The following is a 14,931-nucleotide window of genomic DNA, read 5'->3' as shown; positions in this document are numbered from 1 at the left end:
AAGCACGAGTTTTGAGGAAAAAGGAAACTCTATGGGAACTCGAGCCACAGGCGTGTGTTTCGACAGATTTTTGGAGTTCTACTCAAGTGTTTCTTTGACTAGATATAAACACAGAGGGAATGCTTTCTATTTCTTTTAGAAACATTTCGAGAAAAGAAAAATGCCTTGTCTATTTCAATTGAGAAAAAATCTCGTGCCATCATTTCCTCTGTGGCCTGTGCTCGTTCTGTGTTTAAGAGATCATTTATAGAGCGTACTTGACAGAGTGATTTAATTGTAAAGGACTAAGAGAGGTGTTGCAACGGTGTTCGTATCTCGATATTCGGTTCTGAAAAGGATAATTGTGCTGATTAGATAATGATGGTGCTGATAATACGGATCACAAAGACTGCGCCCGTTGCCTTTGATTATGATGATGATGATGATGAGGATGATGAAGATATATTAGTTAATTACGATAAGATAATATAGCTTACATGATCTTTTTCCTCAAAACAGCGTGTGAGTGTCTCATAATTCGTGTTTGTTGGTGCCTAAATTGCACTTATGTCAGCCTTATCGTATGGTTAACACCCTGGTTAACCTGATAAGATCTTCGGTTGGTTTGAGAAGGGTTAGCTTTAATTTTATTGTAGAGAATGGTAACTTTATAAACAGTCCGTACGAATATATCTTAATTATATTTTAAAATCATGCGCTAAATTGTCATCTTGTAAATGCCATTTTTCCCCAGGATTTGATAAAAACACCATTTTCCTTTCAAATTAGACCAGAAAGGTCTCTATACTTTAAACTAAACCAAAATAAAGTTTCTAACCTGAGCTACCAGCTGCTCAAAGTCGAACTCGAACTTCTAACATCGCGAGCTGTTGAAAAATATACCAAACGTTGTACTATTTACAATAGATGGACATGCCAGACATGCCAGAAATACATTGATCTGAAGGAATTTGTTACTAGCAAAGTTGTGCGTTCTTATAGTTTCATTTGGTCTTACCGAGGTTTGTGACCATACCTAGTGCAACATTAAATACAAGTTTGCTGATCAAATCACGTCTCCTTGTGACGTTATTTCAGAGTCCTTATGGCAAATTCACATACTTAGAAGTCCAAAAGTGACTGTATTTCGCTCTGTTTACGCGAACGTTTAATGATTCTAACCTTCGCATCTTAAATACGTTTTTTTTTTCAGTTTGTCGTCATCTAAATCTGCGACAACTTCATATAAATCGGTTTCTCAGAAAACCGCAGCCACCGTGTTCCCGTCTACCGTGGTGACAACAACTGGGACACAATTCTCCATTCCTACAACAAGTAGGATACCACCAAGTTTGAAGCCGCCGGCACAAACGTCCAAACCAACTGTTTCATCTTACACGTTAGTTTGTATTCTTTAATAGTGGAAAATGTTTCTGAATTTATTGAGCGCTGACAAATTCGTGCAGTTCTGCATATATGTGCTTCTGTCTGACTGATACAGTAGTTCTGTTTAGTTCCAATTATATTCTTGCTAGAATTAAACATTTCTGTTTATACCTAATTTAATGTGCAGAAGGTTCGTTGAATAACTAAGTAACACCTATCCTAAGTTACACATACCATAAGTTCTCGAATTAACGTCTCCCCTCAAATAAGCGCCCCTCCTATCGGCCAAAATTTAAAATAAACGCTTCCCTGTTGAATAGGTACCCCACTCCCCTCTCCCTGTTTCATGGAAGAGTACTGAGAGAACAAAGTATGTGTAGTTTTGGTCGTGTTCAATCACAAGCAAGTGATTATCGACTCATTCAAGCACTGTGAATTGACCGTCGTAATTGATGGCATTTTATTAGCTGTTTGAGCTCACTTCCTGCGTGGTTATTCATGCCATTGTCCAAATCGAGATAGGATGAAGTGTAAGACAGTTAATCACAATTAAAAGCCTTCTAAAACTCCCTTTGAATTTATTTTGAGACATGTTACCTAGTCCTTCCGCGCATAATGTTATCACGCCCTTTGAGTGGATGTTTTCGTTAAGGATGAAAATGGTTTGAAAGGTTTAAGGGTCAAGGCCTACAGTGGGAGATTAACTCTTTTACTCTTTGCACAAATGGAGTATGATTTACTCACATGCAACGTAGCACATGAGCAGTTTGCCTGAGACAACAACAACAACAAAAAACTTTAGCCACGTCACCTACAAATCCGTCTACGTCAATACCCTGAACACTAGACGGGAGATACAAATTGTTATCAATTTCCTTGTTTTGCAGTTCAATCTCCACAAGCACCAGTACAAGTACTTCAACTTCCACTTCATTGAGTTCAAGTGTGTCAACATCAGTCAGCACTAGTGTTTCTACCAGCGTCTCCACCTCAACCTCGACTTCAACAAGTGTCAGTACTCCAACAACAACGGTTTACTCGACATATTCGAGTGCCAGCACAAGTGTTTCAACATCCACTTCATTGAGTTCAAGTACGTCAACATCTACTACAACTAGTGTGTCCACATCAGTCAGCACTAGTGTGTCAAGCAGTGTCTCTACCTCCACTTCCACGTCCACCTCAACAAGTGTGAGTACTCCAACAACCACAGTGTACTCGACATATTCAAGTGCCAGCACGAGTGTTTCAACTTCTACTTCCTTGAGTTCAAGTTTGTCGACATCAACTACAACTAGTGTATCAACTTCAATTAGTACCAGTGTCTCCACCTCCACCTCAACAAGCATAAGTACAAGCACTTCATCGTCAACCTCCCTCAGCTCAAGTGTGTCAACATCTGTCACCACTAGTGTGTCAAGCAGTGTGTCCACATCAACCTCAGTCAGTATCAGTACTCCCACAACTACTGTTTATTCGACATATTCAAGTGCCAGCACAAGTACCTCAACCTCCACGTCTTTGAGTTCAAGTGTTTCAAGAAGTACTTCAACAAGTGTTTCAACATCCGTCAGCACAAGTGTGTCCACATCAACTTCAACAAGTGTGAGTACTCCAACAACAACAGTTTACTCGACATATTCAAGTGCAAGCACAAGTGTTTCAACAACAACCTCATTGAGTACAAGTGTGTCGACCTCTACGACAACAAGTGTGTCAACATCAGTCAGCACTAGTGTTTCAAGCAGTGTTTCAACATCAACCTCTACTTCAACAAGTGTCAGTACTCCAACAACAACGGTTTACTCGACATATTCAAGTGCCAGTACAAGTACTTCAACATCCACATCTTTGAGTTCAAGTGTCTCAACAAGTACATCAACATCAGTCAGCACTAGTATTTCTAGCAGTGTTTCTACATCAACATCAACATCAACAAGTGTCAGTTCTACGTCAACAAGTGTGTCAACATCAGTCAGCACTAGTGTATCAAGCAGTGTCTCCACCTCAACGTCAACATCAACAAGTGTCAGCACTCCAACAACAACAGTGTACTCCACATATTCAAGCGCAAGCACAAGTACCTCAACATCCACTTCTTTGAGCTCAAGCGTGTCGACAAGTACATCAACATCAGTCACCACAAGTGTGTCAAGCAGTGTGTCCACCTCAACGTCGACATCAACAAGTGTCAGTACTCCAACAACAACGGTTTACTCGACATATTCAAGCGCAAGCACAAGTATTTCAACAACCACGTCACTGAGTTCAAGTGTGTCAACATCTACTGCAACAAGTGTATCAACATCCGTCAGCACTAGTATATCAAGCAGTGTCTCCACTTCAATCTCAACCTCAACCTCGACGAGTGTCAGTACTCCAACAACAACAGTGTACTCGACGTATTCAAGTGCAAGCACAAGTGTGTCGACATCCACATCATTGAGTTCAAGCGTGTCCACATCTACGACAACAAGTGTGTCCACATCAGTTAGCAGTAGTGTGTCAAGCAGTGTGTCCACCTCAACATCAACATCAATATCAACCTCAACGAGTGTCAGCACTCCAACAACAACAGTGTACTCCACATATTCAAGTGCGAGCACAAGTGTGTCGACATCCACATCATTGAGTTCAAGTGTGTCAACATCTACTACAACAAGTGTATCAACATCAGTAAGCACGAGCGTGTCAAGTAGTGTGTCCACATCAACATCAACGTCAACGAGTGTGAGTACTCCCACAACAACAGTGTACTCGACGTATTCAAGTGCAAGCACAAGTGTGTCGACATCCACGTCATTGAGCTCAAGTGTGTCCACTTCTACGACAACCAGTGTATCGACATCAGTTAGCACTAGTGTATCAAGCAGTGTGTCCACTTCAACATCAACATCATCATCAACATCCACATCCACATCAACCTCAACTAGTGTCAGTACTCCCACAACAACAGTGTACTCGACGTATTCAAGTGCAAGCACAAGTGTGTCGACATCGACGTCATTGAGCTCAAGCGTGTCCACATCTACGACAACAAGTGTATCGACATCAGTTAGCACTAGTGTGTCAAGCAGTGTGTCCACTTCAACATCAACATCAATATCAACCTCAACGAGTGTCAGCACTCCAACAACAACAGTATACTCCACATATTTAAGTGCAAGCACAAGTGTGTCGACATTCACGTCATTGAGCTCAAGCGTGTCCACGTCTACGACAACAAGTGTATCGACATCAGTTAGCACTAGTGTGTCAAGCAGTGTGTCCACTTCAACATCAACATCAACCTCGACATCAACCTCAACAAGTGTCAGTACTCCAACAACAACAGTGTACTCGACGTATTCAAGTGCTAGCAAAAGTGTGTCGACATCCACATCATTGAGTTCAAGTGTGTCAACATCTACTACAACAAGTGTATCAACATCGGTCAGTACTAGTGTGAGTACAAGTGCGTCAACATCCACTTCACTAAGTTCAAGTGTGTCAACGTCTACGAGCACAAGTGTATCTACTAGTACAAGGTAAGCTGCTTGGTTAAGATGAATTTTGAAGGGTAAATGATATAAATATATGATTCAGTAACATGTTTTACGTTCCCTTACTCCTTTTTAAGTTTCGGTGTATCGAGTTTTTAGAGAAGGTGAAGTCCAGGTTTCCAGATTAATTTTTGAACTACTTATATTTTATAGGGTTTTTGTTGTAAAATCCGGTCTTGGTTGAGCGAGTTATAGAAGCACGAGTTTTGAGGAAAAAGGAAACTCTATGGGAACTCGAGCCACAGGCGTGTGTTTCGACAGATTTTTGGAGTTCTACTCAAGTGTTTCTTTGACTAGATATAAACACAGAGGGAATGCTTTCTATTTCTTTTAGAAACATTTCGAGAAAAGAAAAATGCCTTGTCTATTTCAATTGAGAAAAATCTCGTGCCATCATTTCCTCTGTGGCCTGTGCTCGTTCTGTGTTTAAGAGATCATTTATAGAGCGTACTTGACAGAGTGATTTAATTGTAAAGGACTAAGAGAGGTGTTGCAACGGTGTTCGTATCTCGATATTCGGTTCTGAAAAGGATAATTGTGCTGATTAGATAATGATGGTGCTGATAATACGGATCACAAAGACTGCGCCCGTTGCCTTTGATTATGATGATGATGATGATGATGATGATGATGATATATTAGTTAATTGCGATAAGATAATATAGCTTACATGATCTTTTTCCTCAAAACAGCGTGTGAGTGTCTCATAATTCGTGTTTGTTGGTGCCTAAATTGCACTTATGTCAGCCTTATCGTATGGTTAATACCCTGGTTAACCTGATAAGATCTTCGGTTGGTTTGAGAAGGGTTAGCTTTAATTTTATTGTAGAGAATGGTAACTTTATAAACAGTCTGTACGAATATATCTTAATTATATTTTTAAATCATGCGCTAAATTGTCATCTTGTAAATGCCATTTTTCCCCAGGATTTGATAAAAACACCATTTTCCTTTCAAATTAGACCAGAAAGGTCTCTATACTTTAAACTAAACCAAAATAAAGTTTCTAACCTGAGCTACCAGCTGCTCAAAGTCGAACTCGAACTTCTAACATCGCGAGCTGTTGAAAAATATACCAAACGTTGTACTATTTACAATAGATGGACATGCCAGACATGCCAGAAATACATTGATCTGAAGGAATTTGTTACTAGCAAAGTTGTGCGTTCTTATAGTTTCATTTGGTCTTACCGAGGTTTGTGACCATACCTAGTGCAACATTAAATACAAGTTTGCTGATCAAATCACGTCTCCTTGTGACGTTATTTCAGAGTCCTTATGGCAAATTCACATACTTAGAAGTCCAAAAGTGACTGTATTTCGCTCTGTTTACGCGAACGTTTAATGATTCTAACCTTCGCATCTTAAATACGTTTTTTTTTTCAGTTTGTCGTCATCTAAATCTGCGACAACTTCATATAAATCGGTTTCTCAGAAAACCGCAGCCACCGTGTTCCCGTCTACCGTGGTGACAACAACTGGGACACAATTCTCCATTCCTACAACAAGTAGGATACCACCAAGTTTGAAGCCGCCGGCACAAACGTCCAAACCAACTGTTTCATCTTACACGTTAGTTTGTATTCTTTAATAGTGGAAAATGTTTCTGAATTTATTGAGCGCTGACAAATTCGTGCAGTTCTGCATATATGTGCTTCTGTCTGACTGATACAGTAGTTCTGTTTAGTTCCAATTATATTCTTGCTAGAATTAAACATTTCTGTTTATACCTAATTTAATGTGCAGAAGGTTCGTTGAATAACTAAGTAACACCTATCCTAAGTTACACATACCATAAGTTCTCGAATTAACGTCTCCCCTCAAATAAGCGCCCCTCCTATCGGCCAAAATTTAAAATAAACGCTTCCCTGTTGAATAGGTACCCCACTCCCCTCTCCCTGTTTCATGGAAGAGTACTGAGAGAACAAAGTATGTGTAGTTTTGGTCGTGTTCAATCACAAGCAAGTGATTATCGACTCATTCAAGCACTGTGAATTGACCGTCGTAATTGATGGCATTTTATTAGCTGTTTGAGCTCACTTCCTGCGTGGTTATTCATGCCATTGTCCAAATCGAGATAGGATGAAGTGTAAGACAGTTAATCACAATTAAAAGCCTTCTAAAACTCCCTTTGAATTTATTTTGAGACATGTTACCTAGTCCTTCCGCGCATAATGTTATCACGCCCTTTGAGTGGATGTTTTCGTTAAGGATGAAAATGGTTTGAAAGGTTTAAGGGTCAAGGCCTACAGTGGGAGATTAACTCTTTTACTCTTTGCACAAATGGAGTATGGTTTACTCACATACAACGTAGCACATGAGCAGTTTGCCTGAGACAACAACAACAACAAAAACATTTAGCCACGTCACCTACAAGTCCGTCTACGTCAATACCCTGAACACTAGACGGGAGATACAAATTGTTATCAATTTCCTTGTTTTGCAGTTCAATCTCTACAAGCACCAGTACAAGTACTTCAACTTCCACTTCATTGAGTTCAAGTGTGTCAACATCAGTCAGCACTAGTGTTTCTACCAGCGTCTCCACCTCAACCTCGACTTCAACAAGTGTCAGTACTCCAACAACAACGGTTTACTCGACATATTCGAGTGCCAGCACAAGTGTTTCAACATCCACTTCATTGAGTTCAAGTACGTCAACATCTACTACAACTAGTGTGTCCACATCAGTCAGCACTAGTGTGTCAAGCAGTGTCTCTACCTCCACTTCCACGTCCACCTCAACAAGTGTGAGTACTCCAACAACCACAGTGTACTCGACATATTCAAGTGCCAGCACGAGTGTTTCAACTTCTACTTCCTTGAGTTCAAGTTTGTCGACATCAACTACAACTAGTGTATCAACTTCAATTAGTACCAGTGTCTCCACCTCCACCTCAACAAGCATAAGTACAAGCACTTCATCGTCAACCTCCCTCAGCTCAAGTGTGTCAACATCTGTCACCACTAGTGTGTCAAGCAGTGTGTCCACATCAACCTCAGCCAGTATCAGTACTCCCACAACTACTGTTTATTCGACATATTCAAGTGCCAGCACAAGTACCTCAACCTCCACGTCTTTGAGTTCAAGTGTTTCAAGAAGTACTTCAACAAGTGTTTCAACATCCGTCAGCACAAGTGTGTCCACATCAACTTCAACAAGTGTGAGTACTCCAACAACAACAGTTTACTCGACATATTCAAGTGCAAGCACAAGTGTTTCAACAACAACCTCATTGAGTACAAGTGTGTCGACCTCTACGACAACAAGTGTGTCAACATCAGTCAGCACTAGTGTTTCAAGCAGTGTTTCAACATCAACCTCTACTTCAACAAGTGTCAGTACTCCAACAACAACGGTTTACTCGACATATTCAAGTGCCAGTACAAGTACTTCAACATCCACATCTTTGAGTTCAAGTGTCTCAACAAGTACATCAACATCAGTCAGCACTAGTATTTCTAGCAGTGTTTCTACATCAACATCAACATCAACAAGTGTCAGTTCTACGTCAACAAGTGTGTCAACATCAGTCAGCACTAGTGTATCAAGCAGTGTCTCCACCTCAACGTCAACATCAACAAGTGTCAGCACTCCAACAACAACAGTGTACTCCACATATTCAAGCGCAAGCACAAGTACCTCAACATCCACTTCTTTGAGCTCAAGCGTGTCGACAAGTACATCAACATCAGTCACCACAAGTGTGTCAAGCAGTGTGTCCACCTCAACGTCGACATCAACAAGTGTCAGTACTCCAACAACAACGGTTTACTCGACATATTCAAGCGCAAGCACAAGTATTTCAACAACCACGTCACTGAGTTCAAGTGTGTCAACATCTACTACAACAAGTGTATCCACATCAGTCACCACAAGTGTGTCAAGCAGTGTCTCCACTTCAACGTCAACCTCAACAAGTGTCAGTACTCCAACAACAACGGTGTACTCGACATATTCAAGCGCTAGTAGAAGCTCGTCTACACCTATTTCATGGAGTTTAGGCGTTTCCACGTCTACTACGACGAGTGTGTCTTCATCGCTCAGCACTAGTGTCTCAAGCAGCGTGTCTACGTCAACATCGGCAAGTGTCAGTACTCCAACAACAACAGTGTACTCGACATATTCAAGTGGCAGCACAAGTACATCAACATCCAGTTCGTTGAGTTCAAGTGTGTCATCATCAATCAGCACTAGTTTATCTAGCAGTGTCTCCACCTCAACATCGACCTCAACGAGTGTCAGTACTCCAACAACAACGGTTTACTCGACCTATTCAAGTGCCAGCACAAGTGTATCAACAACAACTTCCATAAGTTCAAGTGTGTCAACATCTACGACAACAAGTGTGTCCACATCAGTCAGCACTAGTGTATCAAGTAGTGTGTCGACATCAACTTCAAAAAGCGTCAGTACGTCAACTTCAACTTCATTGAGTTCAAGTACCTCAACTTCTACCACGACAAGTGCGTCAACTTCTGTGACTACGAGTGTGTCAACCAGCACAAGGTAGGATGAGATAATTTTTTATATATTCTGTTCTATTTTTGTTTTTTTGATTTAGAAAAGTGGAAGTTTATTACCTTGTTGTTTGATTTGCTGTTTTGCGGTTAGCACCGATTCAGGTGCTCCCGGCCTGCATTTTTAGATGTCGTTTTTGGAATTGGTGTCGTGTTACACGACTCCTTTTCAAGGATGGTTTGTCTATTGCATGATATTGTGCTGTAGTGTCTTCTCCTCCGTGCTAAAGTAGCGAAATGATTGCGCTAATCTGGGGAGGCGTTCCAGTTTTCACGCACGACATACCTGTCTTAATTTACCTTACATTGTCTCAAAAATGCCGGCCTCGTTAGACGTGAGCCGATTTTTGCTTGTTACGTTCAGCTTTCGGTGGTCTTGGAGTTGGTTAAACCATAGACGCACTTTTTTGTAAAAGGACATGAATATTGTACTTACAGATTTATATTACCGAACAATATTAGGCCATTGTTGCTTTCTTTTAAGCTTTCAGCTTCATGTAGGCTTTTCTTTCTCTCATTGATCGAGAAAAACCCGGAGCGTGAATGTCACCTCAGGGGAACTTGAACTGATTGGCTTAAAGGACCGGGGAGTATTGCACATTATCGCAAATAATATAGTGATATGGCAGGGATATATAGTGGTGAAGAAATTGATTTCTTGAATGTGCTTGCGATTTCATCTTCACTTACCAAACTGCATCCTCATTACGGTATATATGACAGAGGCGTCATTTTGAAGATCGGAGTTAACGGTGACATGAACATACAAACACAGTACATAAGTTTTGTTACAAATTTGAGAGAAATGAAAGCCTCCTAGCAGTAATTATAAATTTTCTTATACAATGTTATAATCTTCCAAGCTCTTCCAAATAGTGGGGGTGTAAGTATGTATTATTATTTATTTTTAAATCAAATTATTATCATGTAATAATTATTGCTGTTTTACTACTACCACAATTATTATTACCATTTTGTTGCTATTTCAAATATATTTTGTTGGGGCTGAATATCGATTCGGACATCGTCCTGTTTTCTGCTCCAGTTGTTGACGCTAATGATTTATTTATTTATTTATTTATTTATTTATCTATTACTAACATTATTTTATTATTTTATCAGTTTGGTTTCCTATGTATGCAACGAATTCAAATAAAATCAAAGTTAAAGTTAATCCCGATTAATGAAATATACATTTATGTCCTCTTTCAGCTTCTCGTCATCTAAATCACCGACGACTTCATATAAATCAGTTTCTCAGAAGACCGCTGCCACCGTGTTCCCGTCTACCGTGGTGACAACTACAGGGACACAATTCTCCATTCCTACAACAAGTAGGATACCACCAAGTTTGAAGACGCCGACACGGTCATCCGCGTCAACAGTTTCATCTAACAGGTAATTGCCTGCGGCGTATACTTATAGAATTAGAAAGGTGGAAGTAAGGGAAAGAAAACCTGAATATGGTAATGATATTTGGTGAAAAGTAATATATACAGAAACTCTAGACGGTCTGCAATATGTCTGACGAACAAGTGGACAGTTAGTTGGTTTGTAATGATCGTGATGGAAATCTCAGAGCAGTGACGTGTGTGCAGTACCAGCATGTCGTCCAATTACTTAACAGAACATTTATAATGTACGAGATAAAACTGAAATGAAGTTACAAAATATGACAATTTAGAAGAATAATGAAAAAATGGCTTCTTTTGATTCGCATTTTAAAACAAAACAAATCCCTCTTTGCTGACTAGCTCTAGCTAAAACCGAGTATACGAAAATTACCTATTTACAATCGCACGGATTTCGTTTCCAACAGCAATAAATTCTACCGAATAAACGTACTAGCGTAATAACGTTAATTTGGTTAATCACTCCCGTCGGCTCTGAAACGGCGCATTTTAAAGTCGGTTTAAAGGCATGAAACCAGTAAAAACTACCTATCCCCCACATTGGTGGTCACAAAGGTGTAACGAGATTCCTTTTACGTGACTGAGCGTAAAGACAGTAATACAATTCCCCTGTCATGTGATTTTCATGTGATTGCAACACACACTCGTGGGGTCATTCCGCACGATGGCTCTTAGAGATTGAAACACAATCATGAGCAGTTGTTGTCCTGTCCATGACGTCTTTACAAAAGGTGAAAGCTAGAACTAGCTTCCATGTACCGCTTTTTGTTTCTGAGTTGTTTTAGCTCTGAAATCGACAGAAAAGTATAGCACACAAATGATAATCAGTCTCGTCGTTTACAACTCACCACTGGAAAAGAATTAGTGAGAAAAGAGCTTGGACAAGAAAATTATCAATTTCTATATAATTTCGATAGCAAAGCTTCGCTTTAAAACTACCATGCTCATGGCGTTAGCAGCTCACTTCGTTTCGCAGTTTCTATTTGCAATGTTATGAAAGAAGTCCTTAATACTTCAAGTTCCGCATCATCAGTTATCATACCTGAGAAGATTGGAGAGCACTCCAAAAACTCGAGTAGCTCTAGATTCTACAGGGAGCATCTCTTACGTTTCTTTATTACTCTTCAAACTTTAAAAATAATTCGATAATGTGCCCTAAAGCATCAATTCTTAATTACAAAGGTACTTCTAATGTACTGTAAGACAAACACTCAAATTGTGTATTAATTGTTCTCCATCTCAGTGCTAGTAGTGCAAGTACTTCAACATCAACTTCACTGAGTTCAAGTGTGTCAACGAGCACATCTACATCAGTCAGTACTAGTGTGTCGAGTAGTACGTCCACATCTACCTCAACGAGTGTCAGTACTCCAACAACAACAGTTTACTCGACATATTCAAGTGCAAGCACAAGTGTTTCAACATCAACGTCATTGAGTTCAAGTGTGTCTACATCTACTACAACAAGTGTGTCCACATCAGTCAGCACGAGTGTGTCAAGCAGTGTCTCGACCTCCACGTCCACGTCCACATCTACATCAACGAGTGTCAGTACTCCAACAACAACAGTGTACTCGACGTATTCAAGTGCAAGCACAAGCGTTTCGACATCCACGTCATTGAGTACAAGCGTGTCCACATCTACGACAACCAGTGTGTCCACATCAGTTAGCACTAGTGTGTCAAGCAGTGTGTCCACCTCAACATCAACATCAATATCAACCTCAACGAGTGTCAGCACTCCAACAACAACAGTGTACTCCACATATTCAAGTGCCAGCACAAGTGTGTCGACATCCACATCATCGAGTTCAAGTGTGTCAACATCTCTTACGACAAGTGTATCAACATCAGTAAGCACGAGTGTGTCAAGCAGTGTGTCCACATCAACATCAACCTCAACGAGTGTGAGTACTCCCACAACAACAGTGTACTCGACGCATTCAAGTGCAAGCACAAGTGTGTCGACATCCACGTCATCGAGCTCAAGCGTGTCCACATCTACTACAACAAGTGTATCAACGTCAGTAAGTACGAGCGTGTCAAGCAGTGTGTCCACACCAACATCAACCTCAACGAGTGTCAGTACTCCCACAACAACAGTGTACTCGACGTATTCAAGTGCAAGCACAAGTGTGTCGACATCCACGTCATTGAGCTCAAGCGTGTCCACATCTACGACAACCAGTGTATCGACATCAGTTAGCACTAGTGTATCAAGCAGTGTGTCTACTTCATCATCAACATCAACATCAACATCCACATCAACGTCAACGAGTGTCAGTACTCCAACAACAACAGTGTACTCGACGTATTCAAGTGCAAGCACAAGCGTTTCAACATCGACGTCATTGAGCTCAAGCGTGTCCACATCTACGACAAGTGTATCGACATCAGTTAGCACTAGTGTGTCAAGCAGTGTGTCCACTTCAACATCAACATCAACATCAACATCAACATCAACATCAACATCAACATCCACATCAACCTCAACGAGTGTCAGTACTCCAACAACAACAGTGTACTCGACGTATTCAAGTGCAAGCACAAGCGTTTCAACATCGACGTCATTGAGCTCAAGCGTGTCCACATCTACTACAACCAGTGTATCGACATCAGTTAGCACTAGTGTGTCAAGCAGTGTGTCCACTTCAACATCAACATCAATATCAACCTCAACAAGTGTCAGTACTCCAACAACAACATTGTACTCGACATATTCAAGTGCCAGCACTAGTGTTTCAACATCAACATCATTGAGTTCAAGTGTGTCGACTTCTACTACAAGTGTGTCAACATCAGTCAGCACTAGTGTGTCAAGCAGTGTTTCGACCTCAACGTCCACATCTACGTCCATATCTACATCAACGAGTCTCAGTACTCCAACAACAACAGTTTACTCGACATTTTCAAGTGCTAGCACAAGTGTTTCAACATCAACGTCATCGAGTTCGAGTGTGTCCAGTTCTACTACAACAAGTGTGTCCACATCAGTCAGCACTAGTGTGTCAAGTAGTGTCTCGGCCTCGACGTCCACGTCCACCTCAACTAGTGTCAGTACGCCAACAACAACAGCGTACTCGACATATTCAAGTGCAAGCACAAGCGTTTCGACATCAACGTCGTTGAGTTCAAGTGTTTCCACATCTACTACCACAAGTGTTTCCACATCAGTTAGCACTAGTGTGTCAAGCAGTGTCTCCACCTCAACATCCACGTCCACGTCTACATCAACGAGTATCAGTACTCCAACAACAACAGTGTACTCGACATATTCAAGTGCAAGCACAAGCGTTTCGGCATCAACGTCATTGAGTTCAAGTGTTTCCACATCTATTTCAACAAGTGTGTCCACATCGGTCAGCACTAGTGTTTCAAGCAGTGTCTCGACCTCAGCATCAACGAGTATCAGTACTCCAACAACAACAGTTTACTCGACATATTCAAGTGCAAGCACAAGTGTTTCAACATCAACGTCATTGAGTTCAAGTGTGTCCACATCTTCGACGGCAAGTGTTTCCACATCGGTTTCCACTAGTGTGTCCACCTCAACGTCAACAAGTACGTCAACTTCGACTTCACTAAGTTCAAGTGTGTCTACGTCTGTTACTACGAGCGTTTCAACCAGTACAAGGTAGAGTGTGTACTGCTAATTGGTTTTATGTTAATAAATTAATAAGGTTTACGATTTACGATGCTTTCTGTAACGGTTTTCGTCGTCGATTAAGACGCTTGCAATTGCCAATATGGCAATATGGGAACAAGGCTAGTATGCCACTGAAGCGTACCAAAAATGTACGATAGGGTAATCGCCTCATCGAAGCTGATGATATCGTAGCCATATCAGTTCAGTGTCTTGATTTCGCACGATATCAGGACATTGAGATAAAAAAAAAAGTGATATCAGGATAGTGGACGAGGCTTCTGATTGGCTAATTGCTAATTTGAGTATGGTAATACGTACAAAGCCGAGAAATAGTTCCTCTAAGATTAAATAATATTTAATTAAGGTCTTATCCAAATTATTATTGCTCTCCAAACTGCTGTTTGTAAGATTTAGTGGCATTGATACCTAAATATAACAAGGTTTT

At 40.7% G+C, this 14,931-nt stretch overlaps 1 protein-coding gene across 3 annotated transcripts in view; it reads left to right on the top strand.

Annotated features, from left to right (window-relative positions):
* The window catches only part of LOC145469927 (uncharacterized), a 61,923-nt gene that overhangs the window by 30,526 nt on the left and 16,466 nt on the right, over nt 1–14,931 (top strand). For all 3 annotated transcript variants that reach the window (XM_081453742.1, XM_081453741.1, XM_081453740.1), the window contains 6 exons: nt 1,193–1,378; nt 2,253–4,892; nt 6,294–6,479; nt 7,354–9,417; nt 10,641–10,826; nt 12,084–14,474. In XM_081453742.1, coding sequence (XP_081309868.1) covers nt 1,193–1,378; nt 2,253–4,892; nt 6,294–6,479; nt 7,354–9,417; nt 10,641–10,826; nt 12,084–14,474 — 7,653 coding nt within the window. The remainder of the gene's footprint in view (nt 1–1,192; nt 1,379–2,252; nt 4,893–6,293; nt 6,480–7,353; nt 9,418–10,640; nt 10,827–12,083; nt 14,475–14,931) is intronic.

This window comes from Orbicella franksi, chromosome 15 (genome assembly GCF_964199315.1).
Source record: "Orbicella franksi chromosome 15, jaOrbFran1.1, whole genome shotgun sequence".
NCBI classification, from domain to species: Eukaryota; Metazoa; Cnidaria; class Anthozoa; order Scleractinia; family Merulinidae; genus Orbicella; species Orbicella franksi.
Note: the sequence above shows the minus strand (reverse complement) of the source record. Positions and strands in the feature narration are given on the sequence as shown.